The 18,343-nt window shown below is 36.5% G+C and overlaps 1 protein-coding gene across 14 annotated transcripts in view; it reads right to left on the reverse strand.

The window, feature by feature from the left end:
- RBFOX1 (RNA binding fox-1 homolog 1) overlaps nucleotides 1–18,343 on the reverse strand; it is a 1,358,224-nt gene that overhangs the window by 399,016 nt on the left and 940,865 nt on the right. For 12 of the 14 annotated variants that reach the window (XM_030002529.1, XM_030002523.1, XM_030002528.1 and 9 more), the window contains one exon: nucleotides 14,855–14,896. The exons of the other annotated variants lie outside the window; for them this stretch is intronic. In XM_030002529.1, coding sequence (XP_029858389.1) covers nucleotides 14,855–14,896 — 42 coding nt within the window. The remainder of the gene's footprint in view (nucleotides 1–14,854; nucleotides 14,897–18,343) is intronic. 14 annotated transcript variants of the gene reach the window in all.

An 18,343-nucleotide genomic window follows, 5' to 3' on the forward strand; every position in this document is an offset into this window, starting at 1 on the left:
GCGTTATTTTAGGGAGGCACTATGGGTGGGGGGAGGAGGGGGGTGGGAAATGGAAAAGTACAAAACTAAAATACATGGACATTCAGAGAGCAAATGTGGAAGAGAAAAGAAATGACAGAAGAGAATTCAGATATCTACAGAGATGGAAGAAAAGACGATGCTACAGGTGCTAGTCACTCCCAGTACATTACCAGTCGGCAAGAACAGAACAGTGTTAACTCAGTTAACAAAACAGCTGTGTCATTCTAAACTGGTGACTCACGATTTCTGTATAACTTGCCTCATTAAAGCTAGTTTTTCTACACCATATCATGATTGAATAGTGCAAAAAGCTACGTGCACAGTTGCTAGGGCACTTTTTACACAAGTAGGCACTGTGTTTAATAAGCAGGGAACTCATATGTGCAATCCCCAGCAGATACTTTACGTACTGAATTCTCCAATCAGGTACGCAGCTGAAGTGATGGTCTGGCAGTGGCATATGTCTGGGAAATAACTGGCTTCGGAATCTTCTTTTGGCGTTTTGTTTGAAATTCCTATTCCTCATTCTCAAGGAAATCGGAGACTGCTCGAGGAGCTCTAATGGCACCATCACATCGAGAAAAGGAAGCTGTGATGCCGCTCTTTAATAAATCAATGCCTCTTTGGCTGCCTTCCAGACCACAAAAACACTTTGGGCATCTTTGCCTGCCTTTCATTTTGTGTCTTGTAGGACTCTCTCCATCATCTTTACGTCTGCATATATTCTCCATAACCCTTTCTTTTTCTTGGCTTCTACCTTGAGACTCACTGAACATTCCCTTTTAATAGGTCTCAGACCATGTTTTCCAGAAACCCTTGACATTTACTGGAACTATTTGTGTATTAATGACAAATCAGTAGTGAGACGATAGTTAAGGCTGCATCAGTGTTAATATGTGCAATGTGCTATATGTACATGTATGCCCCAATGGTTCTGGTTTTCAGAAGTGATACCGAATTATTTTGAGATCACTTCAAATATATTGAGAAACTTCTGGCCATCAGTCCAAACGATATGAGGGAACCCAGGAAGTGTCAAGAGACAAAATGAGATGAAGAGTGCCTGCTGGGAGTCTGGTAGAGGGAATGCCTTCCTGTCATCTAGGAGTAGAACATACATGTGAATGGATCTGCACACAGTTATCAATGGTCTGTTCTTGTTCACGCTGAATGCTTAAAAGTACAAAGACTCACCTCTAGATTTAGAATTTCTTTGAACAGGACACAGTTGTTTTTGAAGAACAGGCATTTCTAAAAGAAAGTTAAGTGCAACACGCAACTACCTGTAAAGAAGTATTTGTATTTACAGTAGCATTGCATAGTTAAGTAGCTGTAAACCCATACTGCAGGTAAATGCACACAACATTGCTCCAAGGAACGCACTGAGACAGACTTCTGCACTGCTTCCCCCACAGTGCTAGCAGATGACAGCTAGGTCGCTATATCCCTTCCAACATCCCCATAGTAGGAACAATTTTTTTCCTGGTCTTAAAAATTTTGGGAGTATGCAGCTTATTGAAAAAGGTCAAATTTGGAATACTTTTGCCTGTGTGTATCACTCGTTACAAAACAGGTCAGTCCTCTGATTCTGTACCTGCTTGCACAGCCACTGACAGGCCAATAAACTAGCCAATAAACAAACCAACCTGTGCATACTTCAATCCACCCCATTGCCTTCTGGTACCATCAGAAATTCCCTCAGCAAAGTGAAGTTGGACTCCCTGACCATGCATTCGCACAATTACAAAGTTCACTTATCATACAATTCCATTCTTTTGTCTGAAATCAAAATACTCTCCATCTTGCCTCCTTACATTAGCTACCCGTTTTTTCAGTTAACTTGACTGTACATTAGAGATGCCATGCTTACTTCAGGCACTCTCCATTAGGAGGGATCCAGCCTGTACGCTAAATATTTAATTGTGTTCCAAGATGCTCTGAATCTATGTATTTTCTATTTTCCTAAGGGGTTCATGGTTCACATCAGTTGGATACCTCTTTCCCAGCAACAGAATGCAAAGGTAACTATTTGCCACAGCAAATGCACATATGCCAACACTGAAACAAAACAAAACAACACAAATTACAGCCTATTCTGAAGGCAGTGAAATTCTGGAAGTATAATCTCACTCGCAAATCAAAATGTAGGTTCTTACGGTAGTATAGACTAGAGATACTCACTTTTGAGTACGTGTGAAAACTGAGATTAACTTATTTCCTCGGGAGGGAAATTCTCCAGCAGCGTCACAAGGAGTGATTGTTCTTCACTTTACAATTCCATCTTTTATCATAGAAGAATCACTAACATGGTGGCAACATTTTGATGCAGCCCCAGATTACTCCACAGTTCTGAAGCAATCCCTATGACAAAAGGTTGTTGATACTTCGAGTTGAACTAAAAGAGAGTATCAGCAAGTGGCAGAGCAAACATCTGCTGCTTTTGTCTTCAAAGAAAACTATGCACATAAGAAAAAGGAGCAGCATCTCTGTGGCCACAACCTTAGGTAACAGTATCACTATCACTTTTCTCTGGAACTACATTCATCTCAGTTGGGCTCCACGCACAGAGTAAATTGCAAAATGCTGATCAAAGGCATCACAGTCTCTTACCGCTTTTCACTAAGAAAGACCTTGCTAAACCACAGTATCTTTGCAAAGTAATCATTGCAATTAAACAATATTAAAGCATTTCAAAAGATACTTTGATTTTTTTGACATATGAAATTTAATGTGCCAATATGGAAAACTGCAAAGAACATTCAGAAATGGGTACCCTGTTTCTATTTAGTTAATGTATCTAAAGTACATGTTACATACAGGGCAAAGTGGTACCTAGCAAGGCTCGTTTTCCATTATGACCTGCACTTCAAACAACGAAATCCTAAATGAGTAGAGCTCACTAATGCAATTCTTTACAGGCAGAGAGACTCCTGGACTGCAGTTATCAGATTGCATAAAAGCCTATATGGCCACTCAGGGGTGATATTTTGCATTGTTTCCCTCTGAGCATTAAACGCGGATGCTCTCTGTACAATGACTCTCCACATTAGCTAAATGTTCTGAATTAAGGTCTTCCATGATTATGGATATTCAAACATGCAAGTCAGAGAGCATGACCACCTAATAAAACATATGCTAAAATTTTCTTAGCCTAAAATACACCTTTTAAGACTATTTCTATGTTACAAATTCCAATACCGTTTACATTCTTTACACCACCTGGCAAAGGAACGAACATGCACTCCCTGTTCCCCCAGCATGAACGTAAGCCGGCAAAAGGCTGAGCCACACAACTGACCCAGTGCTCCATGTAATGCACGATTGGAAGTGCAGAGCAATGCATCAATACTGCGCTTTGGTTTCAGCAAGAGAGCAAAATAAACAATGCAGAAATGTGGCACGCATCTGGGTGGAATTTTGTTTAGGAAAACATGCAGGAACATAAGTCTGCTTTTGTTATTTAGTATAATAATGTCAAAACTGTTTGTTTCAACTGAGTTTTCTCCACATTATATTGTCATACTAACTGTAGTATGATTACAGTTGCATACTTAAACTTTTTTCTATTTTTAATAACTTCAGCATTTTCCAATGCTTTCAAAATAAAGCTTGAATAATTCCAAATCAAATGCGGAAATACTGTTTCATTAAAAAAATTGAAAAATGAGTTTTTCGGGTTTGTTTTTTTCTTTCAACCTTTTCTAAGTGTTGGACCAGATGATCTTTCAAGGTCCCTTCCAACCTGGGCTGTTCTATGATTCTTCAGATTAGGAATGACAACATCCTGGGAAATATCCAAATAGTGTATGGAATAGAAATTAAATTCTGTTTGCAGACCAATTATATTTATAATGATTCCAGCCGATGGTTCCTAGACAATCTTCTGGGAGAACGATTAATAACAAAGAAGCTTTCTCCTCACAGCTGGCAACGCGGCTATATCCAGGTGAGATCTTTAACACCCCTGACTATATACACCATATTCTTTGCTCTTCTGAATATGAGTACTCAGAAGAGAGTCGTGTGTGACCACTTAGCTATAATTTTTACAATGCTGTTTTCTATCCATACATTTATTTATTAACAATTTTTAAAAATTCTCAAACATTTTTATAAGAACTTGACTAACTACAGCACTCATGTCACTGACATCAGTTTTGAAATGAGCAAGTACAGAAGTGTTAATAAGATTTCCAGAAACTTTTTTGCTTTTACAATTTCAACTATTATTTTATTTTAAATGCATCTCAGTCTACATCACTGTGTTATGGTAGGTTACAGAGGTTTTGTTTGCAAGGGACTAAAAAGAACTCTGTTGACTGATTTTATTAAGATTTTCAGATGCCTCTGTTATCATTGGCCTTTAGCTTTGGTGGAGGAGCTCCTTTTCACAGCAAGTTTCTCATTCCCCGCAATTACTCCTGATGGAGGCTGTGGAAAGAGACTTGTTTTCACTTCACCCTTCTCCCCACAATTCCCACATGGTTCCATATTTCTCTCCCCAGTCCTTCAAGTGTGTGGCTGCTGAAGGAGACTGTTCAGTGCCATCAGAAGCCCAAAGCAGTAGCTGGGAGGTAGTGAAGATCTAACTAATGCAATGAAGAATTTATCACAGGAGCATTTTAGTAGAATTTATTTATAATGATTTTTATCAGCCTTTTTAACTGACTGCTGTTCACTGAGTTGTGAACACTATGGCCCTTTCGTGTCATCTCTGGTTTCACGTACATAACTCATTTCTGGTCTATATAGTAATTTTCCATTATTCCTAGCTAAACTTCCTGGAGAGTGAAGGGGTGGGGGGGTGGGGGGGTGTGTGTGTGCAAAAACCCACCAGACAAAACCCCAAACAAAAAAAAAAACCAGCAACCAATAACATGTCTTTATTACACTGAGGTCAAGTGGGTTATTTTTGGTGAGCGTTATAGGTTTTGCTTCTCCATCCTAGAAGGAGCATGTTTATTTAGAGAGAAAGTTAAAAACTATCAGAAAATATCTGTGAATACAAATGAAAGCCAATATTTTTCATATCATTATATAACTGGTATCATAAGCCACAGAGTCCTCTAAAAATGGTAAAAGTCTTTCTAATAGTTAAATATAACTCTAATAACATTATGTATTATTTAAGATAAGTCTCCAATACCTTTTAAAAACAAGAAATGAGTGAAAAAACATTTTTGTTTATTATTTTGGGTCAGTCAGAGGTATCATAATTTTAATGTCCTGAATAAAGTATGGAAACTATTATTTTTTTGCAGCCATTAGATCTGAAAACTGTAGAGTAAGCATTGCTTACTATTTTCAAAACAGAAAGAAGTGCATGGCTTTGTCAGCACACTATGATTGTTCTATTCTAATGTCAATATGTGAAAAAAAATTCCAAACTCGTATGTATCCAGACTTTGTAAGTTTCGTTATATATAAGTCACTGATGAACATTCAAAGTATTTCCCTGTCTCTCCCTGTAAAATAGATACTTTATAATACAAGTTTATCATAACCAAAAGAAAACACCACAATACCATACTGGACTCCACATTTCCATCTGAGCATATGACTAGGAAGATGACCAGCACCCAAGACCTGGACATTTCAAGGGCTTAGGATAAATTAAGTTGGTAAGTGAGTTTATAGTCTCCTAGATTTACAGTTGTTTTTTTGTGTGTGTGGTTTTTTGTTTGTTTGTTTGTTTTAATCTGTATTTAAAGGTGAAGGAAGAATAGTAAATAATTATAGTAACATTCCCTTGTTTTATTTTGGATTGCTAATTTTCAGGCAAATATTAGATAATATTTTTCATGATTTTCAACTTAAATGGTAACTGCAATTAGATTTTAAAAGTGCATTTTAGTGGAAGCAGGACTGTACACCAGGTATAAGAAATCCTTGAGTGGGGAGCCTAGCAAATGAGCCAAACTCAAAAAAATAAACTACCTTTTCAAAGGCATCATTACATAACATGCTGTCAGTTTTTTACTTTGGCACTGTGGCAATATCACATGAAAATTCCTGGGATTTTTCATTACAAGAAAGTGGAAATGCCAGTTACAGTATCAAGAAAAAAAAAGAACAGGGGTAGGAGGAGCTAAACGATCAAAAGTCTGGATTTTTCTTCCAGTGCCTGGAGCTTTCAGATGCAAATGTATATGCACAAAAATGCATGCCTGGAATTATTAGTAAGCAGAAATGTTTACAATACCTTTATGCTAAGTAGCAAACAAATGATTAGTTACCTACATGACAAATTGAGGCATACAGTTGTGATTGCCATCATTTGATCACGAAAAATTGTGGGAATAAAACAGGAGATTAATGCAATCTACCTTAAAATTTCCAGGCCATTGTGTTAAGTAAAAAAGGTACACCAGAAATCAAGGATGTATCTGAACCATAAACTATTTGGGGCAAAGGCAGTATCTTACTCTTTGCTTGTAAAGTGCCTGTAATTTATGGTGCTATATAAATGATTTTTCACAACGATGAAAACAGTTGTAGAAAGCAATAGTTTAGAGAATGAGAAAAAAAAGGAGAAATGAGCTCATAGCATATGAAGTAATCTATAGCGTGTAGGGAGAACCAACCAAAGGAAAAGACTAAATCAAGGTTATAGAACTATTAATTACGCACTCTTTCGAAGGCAGCTGCTATCGAGTAGGAGAGTGACCTTGAGATGAAGGCCACTTTTTTACTTTCAGTATTGTACTCAAAGAGATCTTAAGAATCCAGAGGAAGAAACAACTACTGTATGAAAGAGAAATGCTATAAATTGCCCCAATGAACCTGTAAGCACAGAGTATATCTGTATTTTTTCCCATTACCTGTGGAATAACAGTCTACGTGACATTTGATTACATACTTAGAATACACCTGTAGCCACCCCTTTACACAAGGGCTTAAATTTCCAGTATTAGTGGAGCATGAAAAATGCCTGTGATACGATGTACTTAGGTTTTATATCTCACTCCCCCTAAGCCATGCTGTCTTTAAAGATAACAGAGGTGATCAAAGTTTCAACATACTCAACATCAAACAGATGTGGGGGGAAAAACATTCCTGAGTCAAGGTCAGCTTCTCCCAGGGGTGAGAAACAACAAAGATGTTACAAATCTGCAAAGCAATTTTACCTTTCCCAACTTCCTGGTTTATAAAATGGATCCTCTAGATACCATGCTACTAATATAAAAATACCGGCTTACTATTTCTTCCATCTCTCAATCAATTTGTCCCCCAGTCTGTACTGATATTGGTGATTGCCCTGACCCACGCGCAGGACCTTGCACTTGGCCTTGTTGAACTTCATGAGGTTTGCACGGCCCCACCTCTCAAGCCCATCGAGGTCCCTCTGGATGGCATTCCTTCCCTCCAGCTTGTTGACTACACCACACGGCTTGGTGTTGTCAGCAAACTTGCTGAGGGTGCGCTCAGTCCCACCATGTCACTGATGAAGATATTACATAGTATTGGTCCCAGTAGACACCGACCCCTTTCGTCATTATCTTTTAGGACCTACCAACTGTTTTGGTTTTATTCTCTTTTTTCCTCTTGGAAGACTATGGCATCTAAAACACAAGAAGATCTCTCTCAAGCACATATTCAAGACATGGAGCAAGGGACTTACCCCACTTCAGTGACAGAGACTGGGGATATTAGGATGGTGATTTGAAGGGATTTCATCATCAGTTCCTTAGAGCTGTTATTTCCGCTTTTAATTTGTGGTTTGACTTAGAATATTTTTTTCTCTGGGCAGTCTACATGTATTGACATAATTGTCATGCATTGCTCTGTTGATAAAGTGCCAGCATAACTTGACAAACAAACTTTTCCATACTTGGTACAGATTAAATACATTCAAAAAATCCATCTGCTCCATATTTTGGGGAAGATTATTAAGGTCTTATAAACAAGCAGTAGGAAAGACTTTTCTTCTCCAGGTACAACTAGCATGTACTTTATGTATTTTCATTCATATTTATACTTTATGTATTTACATTCATATTTTCTGTATCTATTGTATAGGGTTTGCCAATTTCACTTAAATGTTAAAAAGATACTTTACAATATGAAGGGAGTTAAAACTAATAACTTAGCAATAATTTCTCAACATGAATTATGTCTACTTTCACAGTATTTTCACCCCATTTAAATGAACAGGACAAATGAAGAGGTAAAATAAATCCCAGATGTGAATAACAACGACAGATCATGGCTGCCTTTTTTTTTTTTTTTTTTTTTTTTTTAATAACTTTTTCCAAAGCTAGGTAGCTGTTTCTCAAGCCTGTAAAGAGGTGGCATTCTAAGCAATTTATACTTATGTTCTTAGCACAGCAGCATGTTGTGGGAGTTTATTTCAGTCTCAAAACCAGAAGATACAATTCAGACTTTGATGTTTAAATATACCAGTTTCCAGACTGGTGAGGCTCCTGCAGTGGTTACGCTGTCCAGGACCGCCCTTCATTAGGATACATTAGGAAAGCATCAAACAGATATATGTAGCAGGGATGTTTGTTTGCTGATCTTAGTGTCCCAACAGCTTCTGCAAACACAGTGAAAAGTGTGAGACTGTTGACTAATACAGTTTTTTCTAAAGAAATTTTTGCTGCAAGGCTTTGTAAAGAGGAGAAAAATTAGTAGAACTAAATTCTGTATTTTATTTTAAATTCTGTATTTATCTTCATCTTCCAACAACAGGAATAGCTCCCTGCCTGAGTCCAAAAATTCAAGAGGTCTCAAAACTAACATCAGCTTGATAAAACATGATTTTTGTTTGTTTAGCATAGCTTATTTTTATTTATCTATCCTGCTTCCTGGAAATTTATATACAGTTGCTTGGGATTCTGTACTAAGAAAACCATTTCTGTTGAACACACAGAAAGACTTGGCTTTCAGGACAACTTGGGATTTTGCTGCAGAAGAGAACAGAACACAATTACTGTTCAGATTCTTTTACTGTAAAAAAAAAAAAAAAACACATTGCGAGAGACTAAGAACAAGTATACACTTCTAAAATCCTGGCCTAGCTGAAGCCAAGATTTCACCCTTTATTTAAACAGTATGGCGTATATGCTCTGTCTCATGTCAACTACAAGTCTGTAGGAGTGGATTCTTAAACTGTATTCTATATATAACACAGATATATGTTTTTGTATGTATATACATACATATTAATATTGATGTGTGCATCTGCATTTTTGTTTAGGATTAATTTATTCTTCCTTGTAACTTTGCTGCTTTGAAAAAAATTGGCAGCTACTTAAAAAAGCATAATTAAATGGTTTAGTAGAGAAGTAAACCTGACCAGTTTAAACAAGTAAGGTTTAGAAAGATTTTACAGAACATAAAAAGACCATTACCATCAATACTAGAACATGATGTCCATATTATAATCAATATTCCTTCATTCTCTCTACTTCAAACAATACTGGTTCAAGGAGTCAATGTGGCCCAATGAATATACGTGTTTATAACACTACATCATTTAGATTGTTGATGGAAATTTTTTTTTCCAGTTATTATAATACTCTCAATGCCTGTCTCGTTCCCTTTAAAAACCTAGCTGCTCAGTCACTTATTTGATATATGAGTAAATGAGAATAGAAATCCACCATGCAGAAGGACCAAAGAGTATGTTAAAACTCCAGTCCATCTACCTGCAATGGAAATTAAACTACAGAATAACTACAGAAATTAAAGAAGGATCATTTTAAGCCACTTGTCTAGCATGCCAAATGCAGCATAACCTATGTGAATTCCTAAGAAAAGGATGAGTAGTAAACACACATCGGATTGATCCAACTCTAGTAGTGTATCTTAGCTTTTCCCGTTTTAACCCTTTCTCCTTTAAGAGAGGGATGTGTAATACTAGGTAGTTCCAGATTATTCTTCCTGGCAAAATGTACACACATGATTTGCAATTGCATACCAAGAGATTTTCAGAAGGAAAAGAAAAACAGTGAAATTTTTATTAATGGCCAGAACTAGCTGCCCAGTTTTGCAGAAACACTATGAATTACTGTGTTGCTTTCTGGTAACAAGATAAGGCATCACTGACTCATGGAACGAGCTTATATACCTTTCCTTTTCTCCAGTCCAGTGTGGGAAGTGGTAGAGATTGAAAGCACCGTTCTTTGGCCCACCACCATGTAAGTTCTGCTATGCTATCACCACAGTAAATTATTTCAGAAAATGCTCAAAAATATCATCTACTTCAACAAATCACTTCCACTCCGATTCTCCTCCTCTTACCAGTTGTTTGGGTTTTTTTCCTCTCAGCTCAAACTGATTAAAAAATTAGCATCTGCCACTGAATCACAATTTACCTCCTTAGTGCATCACAGGAACATTGTACATAAAAATTATCAGTGGATTATTCTTAGATCACTGCAGAAAGCTAATACCACAATGATGAGCTTCAAAAATTTTCTCTAAAAAGTTTCCAAAAAAACCACATCTACACAGCTAAGTACCTTACAGCCTGATGAATTAATGCACTGAACAAAGACACAAAGAAAGCTAAATATTGCAGGATTACGGTTGCTTAAAAATTATGCTGAACATAAACGCATTTGCTTTTGTTTTCCCTCTACCTGGCATAACTTTAATACATTTTTGGCTGCATGCTGCAGCTTATTTCATTTACCATAGAAAAGACAAGACAAATAGAACGATACTGAATGCAAAGCTTCCTTTTGCCTCCTTGAAAATTAGAGTACTACCAAAAAAAGTAAGTTGATATTAAATACAAGATGATAGTAAGACCCTGCCCTCCCCATATTTCAGACCAGAGAAGGAACTCTGACTGCATATAATGCATCTTGATAATAAGTGCATGTGAAATAAGCTGTTAATTAGAGCAACAACTAGGTCACTTAAAATTTCAGATCAAGGAAGTTAATCACACCATTTACCATTAGACCTCATTGGTATTCGCAGGAACATTTATAAACCCTCCTAACATTAGAGTTTAAAACTGGTCTATGCCCACCTTAGAGAGCTCATCAAGTATTGCTGCACAAGGACCAACAGCATTAGCTTATACATATAGCTTATACATATACCATTATACATTAGCTTATACAGCAAGACTCACGCACATAAATACAGAAGTTCACTTTAAACAATTACGTTGAGTTGATAATGCAAAATAGTAATTTCTTAGTTGAAAGGAAGGTTGGGTAAAGGTCGGTAAGGTTTAAGTTAGTCTGTAAGTTTCAATAATGTCCTTAGGCTATGATAAAAACCCCCAAATCCACTGTTAAAGTCAGAACAGTAAGGGAATTTCAGTGGAAGCAGTAGACAGACTTCTGCGGCTGTCGCTACACTTTATGTACATGGCTTTATGTATTACAGCTTACTTCTAACTAGGGCTGGTATCCTGATTTTCTTCACAGCCTTAAATAACCTGTACCATTCATGTTTCAGAGTCTGTTTTTCAGACCCAAATATGAGAAGTGTTTTAAATGATTTTGAGCAAGCTCCGAGTTCTGTGTCTTCTCAGGTCATTTATAATGCATCAGAATGACAATTAAGCTCCACACAGCAACTCAGAAACCAGCAAGTGCCAGAGAAGAGGATAGGGTGTATCTGTCCAAGAAGAGATTTGTAAATCAGGATTGGAGAACACAACACAGAATGAGGACTAAACAGTATCATTATTTTCTTTAAAGGAAATACTGACAAAGAGCAGTGTGTGGATGGAGCTGGAGAGAGTGATACTGAGGAGTCAATTTCCCTTCACAGACACATTAGGTTTTTAGTACAACTTGATTTAAATGAAGCCAGATTAGAAAGCAAAAAGAAATTACAGAAATATGAAAAAAATTAGTATTCAAGGCAGCACAGGGTAATGAAAATTTTCAAGAGAAAGGAAAACTTGAAAAATGGCATTAACACTTTGTAATTTTTTTTAAAGCAGATGGAAATATACCGAAGTCAGCTTGTGTTATATATCCAAATGAAAAAAACAAAACAAAACAAAAAAACCAACAAACCAAACCAGCTGTGCAAGAGAGAAAATTCCCATAGCTTTCTGTATGAATTCTCATTTAAATAATTCAGGCATAAACATTAATGTCTAGCTGGGAATTGTACCAGGTTGGCAAGGCGCATAAGTTACCAACTTGTGGCCACTTTCATTTTCAAAGCTTGAGCAGAAAAGGGTTAAAATATACAGACTTCCTTAATTACTAGAATTATCATTCATTGTAAATATAATGTATAATGGCCATAGGCTCCAATATGAGTAAGAGTTTCATTTCTTTAAATGTTTTATTCCAGAACAGTGAGTCTCTGCTTTGCATTTAGAATGTAAAAGCCAATGAAACAGATATGAGGTGAGAAATGTCTGAATAAATGGTTATAGTAAGACTTGGATATTTCTTTCTATAGCCACACAATGTCTAATTATTTATTTGCACTATTATGCTTTAAACAGGCCTTTCTTAAAGTGCCTTTCTTTTGGAACTTCTTTAGGACTTATAGACTAAGGAATGATGAGGGAATCAAAAACGGAGTGGCAGACACATTGTCATCTTAGACTTAGCAAGGAAGGTGGGAGATATGTCGTTTTTATTATATTATTAGATGATCTAAGGATGATCTAGTTTTAACTCAGTTTAACAAACACAAATGGATGTTCACATTTTGTTGTTTTAATCCTGTTCTCTTGTTATATTTCAGGTCTTTCAGTTGGGATGAAACAATATTTTATTGTGAAGAAACTGCCTCACATCCAAGTATTCACGGTAGGTCATCCCCGCCCCCCCCCCCAAAATCTGAAAAATCTAACTCAGCCAATTAAACATGTCTTTAACAGCACTGCTCAGTTAGGGAGCCAACCTCAAAGTGACAGAATGGTCAAGTTACACCCCGAGAGTGTTGAAGGTGCAGAACTCGGCAGCGGGGGGCTGTTCACAGCGTGACTAAGGAGGGTCAGAGGTGCCAGCACTGAACTATGACCAAAACATCTCCACACAGGATATTGAAATTTCACTGTGCCCTTTTGTCACAGCAGATGAGCTGTTGTAAACTGGAATAGGTTCTGGGTACTGGTAAAGGTTTGGGAGTTTGAGGGAAAGGCAAAGAACTGCTCTACCACGCTCAGCGCTGCAATTGTTGCTTTCACTGTATCTGTCTGTGTGAGACTTCTGGGTGGCTGTAGTTTTTGTACTGCAGCCACAAGCTCTAGCTCTGTGGGGTGGTGTACCGCTTTCATTGCAAAGTTTACACTGAGAACTATATTTCACGTAACAGGAACGTCACAGCAGTAGCAGAAGGAGATGTACCTAACGTTAGTAGGTTGGAGACATGGTTCTTTCCTAAGCTGCCATGAAAAGTTCCATTTTGATATGACACAAAGGCATCATAAGTACTGAGCTCATTTTAAGATGTAAATGTGTAATACTGGAATAGAAAGATACATGAAATTTTACTGCATCACATTTTATTCACTGCTTCGAAAGACCACACATATTTACTTGAAGAAAGAGCTGGGGGCCTCCTCCTATTATATTTCAAAACAATGGGTTTTTTTCATTCAAAGGAGAAAACTTAATAAAACCAATAAAACGAAATCAAAACTTTCTTTGTTCTCATGGCACTGCTACCTCTTGAAAAGATTGTCCTTCAGGTACTATTGCAATATTTTAACTTTGACAGCTGCTCTGTTGAGACATTACTACTGATTAAACAAAGCTTTGTCACTCCAGCTTCAGTACAATAGCAACGCAGTCACATGTCAGCAAGAAAAGAAGGACAATAAGTGACGCATCATTCTTGTATAACTTGTTTACCAAAAATCCCATTGCAAATATGGTGAAGACCAGCTGAAGCATCTAGATATGTTGATGAAGTTAATCTAATGAATGGCTAAATGTTTAAGAACACTGCACAACTTATTTTAAGATGAGTATGTTCTTTATACTTGCAAGTCATGCAGGCACTGCTGAAGCTTAGTAAACTGCAAACAAAAAAAAATGCTGCTTTTTCTCTTTCTAATAATATTTTTGTTTGCATAAAAACCTTACACTTCCTTCAGGCCTGCCTCCCCATCTCTACTTGCATATGGGATTTCAAGAAAATACCCACAATGTGGTATCAAAAAATGTAGGTCTATTAAGCAACACTTGGATGACCCCAAAAGCTTTTTTTTATTTTATTAATGAAAACTCTTATGCCTTTCCAAACAAATACTAGAATCAATCAGTTGAACAAGGAAATACTTGTGATGAAAAAGCATCTGCAGAGATATGAAGCATTTGTAACATTTAAAGGGAGCAGTGACTAAAAGCTGGTTAAAACACTGTCACTTTAACATAGATAGCAAAAGGGGAAAACAAAAGGTCAGCATCCTGGCTTCAGGAACTCCATCTTGTTTACAGACTGTACACAACTGATATATACACTAAGATACTTGGACCTTTTCTGCCAGTTCCCTCACATTCTTAGCACTGATTTCTTTCTGAAAGCATACATACTATAAAAAATGCAAAGGATAGCGTCTTCCTGTTTGAAACAATCTGGTAGTGGAGAAAGCCTGAGAAAGATAGTGACCTTTACCAGTACTAAATCTTCACACGGTGCATAGGAAGAGCACGCTGAGTGTCAAGAGAGCTCCCGTAAAGAGATATTTACTGCCAAATCTCACTAAATTATGGAAGAAAAACCTGTATCTACTATAACTGTTTTATACTGAGATATGTACAATATTTACCAACAAGCAACAAATGAGCTAAATATGTTCCTCTTAAATAAAGTAATCCATCTGTCAGTAGCACAAACTAGAGTCTGCTTGTGGTTTAAAGAAACAGAACATTTTGCATATCATTGCACTTACCCTTAGCTGTTCTCTTTCACAACTCATCTGTTGCTTTGAACTCTACAAGAGGAAAAAAGAAAAAAACAAAAAACAACAACTTTGAAAGCATAGCATTCTTGCCACAACAAAACTGCTAGGTCTACGTATCTTACATGAATAAATACTGGAAACACAGCCATGAGTCTAAACACATAGTGTATTGTAGATCTAACTGCAAAAAAGTATTTTTTTTTCCACTTAGTATTTTAAATTTACAACAGTCAAAAGGAAATTAACACCAGAACCCACAAGTCTGAAGTACAAAAGCATTTTTGAGATTTTAAGGATCTCATTGGCAGTTCAGTTCAGTTAGAAGCTTTCCCCTTTTTCTGTTCTATCACAAGCCTGTGTTATATTTCTGAATATCCCACTACTAAGATACCATGATATATTCACAGCACACCTTCAAAGTAAAGAAACAGAAGCTTCAGGAAGTGATAAAATGCATTCCTATGACAACTTCCTTTTCTGATCTGGTATAAAAAGAACTCTGAAGAAGACTTGATTCCAATGCATATTTTTTTTCCATACTGCTGTCTTTATGTTCTGCCAGGTTTATAAGAAACACTCTTGAAGTGCGAGAGCTGGTTGCTGAGCAAGAGCTCACTACCAAGTAACACCAGACATGAATCATCAGTCAATGGCAGCACAATTTGTGAAGTCACTGCTCTGCCAAAAAGAAAGGGGCTCCTCTAGGAAGAGCTCAAGAAACTGAACAGCAGCTCTGAAACATCCAGTTCCTAGCTCCCCAGTTTCTAACTCAATCCTGCCACCGGGACCTCTTGAAGAAAACTTTGAAAGCTTTGCTCAGGTGCTCAGGAGGGCACTCAGATATCGATTTGTCCAACCTGTGGTGAGAGGTTTTTTTGGTTGGTTGTTTTTTGTTTTGTTTTTAAAATAAAGTATTTTTAGAATACTTTTAGAATCGTTACTGAGTATCATTAGTGTTGAAAGTGTAATCACTGCCATTTCTGTAATTAATGTACATGGCAAGCACAATTCATAAAGCATGAAAATGAAATCTGATGCGATGTTTTCTAAGGGTTTTTTCAGAGAATCAGAGTACACTTTTTACTACTTTGCACTTACAAAAAGTTAAAACATGAACCAATACCCATTTGTACAAGATATTTTCACTCTGTTGTGATTACAAAAAAGGGAACTTCTCAGGCAAAGTTAGGTTACTTACAAAAGAATAAAACCGCCAGCCCATTTTTCAACACAGAAAAAGGAGTCCTAATAAATAAGTTACAAGCTAAACCTTCTATATACATAGCAGAAGTTTTACAATGAAATCTCTGTACGAAAATAAAATCTAACAGCAATAAATGCTCTTTTGATACCTTTCTTAAAGTTCTCTAGCAGGGAAGAAAAAGGTAAAGGAATTCAGCATAGGTCTATTTACAATCTTCCCCTAAAAAGTAAAATTAAGTACAGCTAAAGTGACTTATCTCTTGCAGACTAATGATTCCATTTTTCAAAGTTCACGCCTTCACACCATTTATGAATTACTTTAAGGTTATATTAGTCTGCATAATAAGTGTACTTGCATAAGTCTCAAGAGTTAGTTTTAGATCAGAATCTGCTCTAGATGCATCTATTCACATTATTTAAAAAATATAAAATAGAATATTTCAGTTGGAAGGGACCTACAATGATCATCTAGTCCAAGTTTGAAGTGAGTTTGGGGGTTTTTGTTTAGGTTTTTTTTATTATTTAGGTTTTTCTCTGTGTAAGCCTCCACACCAGAGATCTTAACTCCAATTTTCAGAAAAAAATATTGGTTGAAATGTGAATAGTTGTTTTTGACAATGGTCCTACACACATTAAAACAAACAAGTTTCAAATTGTAACCATCTAAAGTTACCCACTCTTTGACTGTTTGTAGGATATATTCTATAAACATAACAACACTATTACTACCTAATTCAGTTTTGTCCTGAGCAGTCATAACACAAAACAGGTATCACTGTTTTTTTCACAGATAAATGGGTGAAGAAAGTAATTTGCCGAACTAACAGTACGTGAGCTCCGCTTTGCAAACTGAACAACATCCAAAATTATTTGTTTTTATAACATTTCACTGGTCAGCTTCTTTGGATAAGGCTGCCAGTCTTACATTCTATAATTTGTGTTGCAGAAGTACCAGCTATTTTTCTAGAAAGAAATGTTCAGCCCCTATATTTTTTCCAGTATTTCTCAGGCTACTCTTCAGGCATTAAAAAAAATGAAAAAGAAAACTGAACAAACATGGTGATTAACTGAAGAAAACAAAGGGGGAAAAGGAGAATGCAACAGAGCATGCAATGCATTACAGAAGGCTAGAATATTGTGATTGCTTTTTATTTAACTCAACATAATTTTATCACTCTTTCTTTTGCACCTCTTGTCAAATTTGCCTGTTTTCTCCAGTCAGTTGCCTAGCAAGCCTAACTTTTGCAACAGGTATTTTTCATAACTTGCCTGCAGAACATAGTAGAACTGTAATCTTTGTAGGTATTAAGTACTACTAATACTTCAGTAGTAGTAGTAGTAGTAATAATTTTAAAAGCTTCAGAAGAAGTCAAAAATGTAATCATGTAGAAAAGATGTTCAGCACAGAAATCAACAGGAGATAAAGGTTATTCAAAATGCTGCTGTAAATTGCATTGTTACATTAGAAACAACAAACACCAGATTTACATTTGCTTTACAGCCACAGGATATGGAATTAGGTAATCCTTCCATCTCATCTGTGTTTATCCTCTGATTTTCTTACCTTTGTACTGCACAGCCATACATGGCTCAAGTTTAGATTCTCTGATAAAATACATAAAAAAGGAGAGATTTACAATTCTTCCCATTTCATCTGCCATATCACACTGGTGGGCCTGGGACATGCTAGTTGCATGTTTAGGTAAATTACGAAGATACTTTGTTTATTCCACAGCAGCTGCAAGCTATTCTATAGTACTAGTTTAGGCCCTTTTGAGATGATTGTGAAGAGTCTTTTGGAAAGAATTCCTGAAATTTATATTTACTATTTTATTTCCATTTAGATATAGTGGAAAATATATTCGGATTGTACCTTTAACATCAGCCTTCAAAAGAAGGTGTTGCCCTCTTCCCCATGGGATGAAACTTTTGGTTCTGACCTCACATTAGCTGCATAGATTTACAGGTATTCTGTCTTCAGACAGAAAGGTGACAAAGGTGGTTAAAGATAAGGATATATATCTAGACAGGAGCAAGTAGGAGGACCAGAATACTTCAGCCTAGAAAGAGATGGCTGGGAGTAGGTATCTATGAAATCATAAATAACATGGAGATGGAAAAGCTAGAATGATTGCTGCTTCTCTCCTCCAAAAAAACCAAACTGATGGCAACAAATGAAAGTAATAGGTGGCCAGTTCAAACTAAGTAAAAAAATGATTCTTCATACATGTGTAAATAAAGGAGTAGGTGCTGTGGACAAAAAAAAAAAAAAAA

This window comes from Aquila chrysaetos, chromosome 25 (genome assembly GCF_900496995.4).
Source record: "Aquila chrysaetos chrysaetos chromosome 25, bAquChr1.4, whole genome shotgun sequence".
Classification (NCBI taxonomy): domain Eukaryota; kingdom Metazoa; phylum Chordata; class Aves; order Accipitriformes; family Accipitridae; genus Aquila; species Aquila chrysaetos.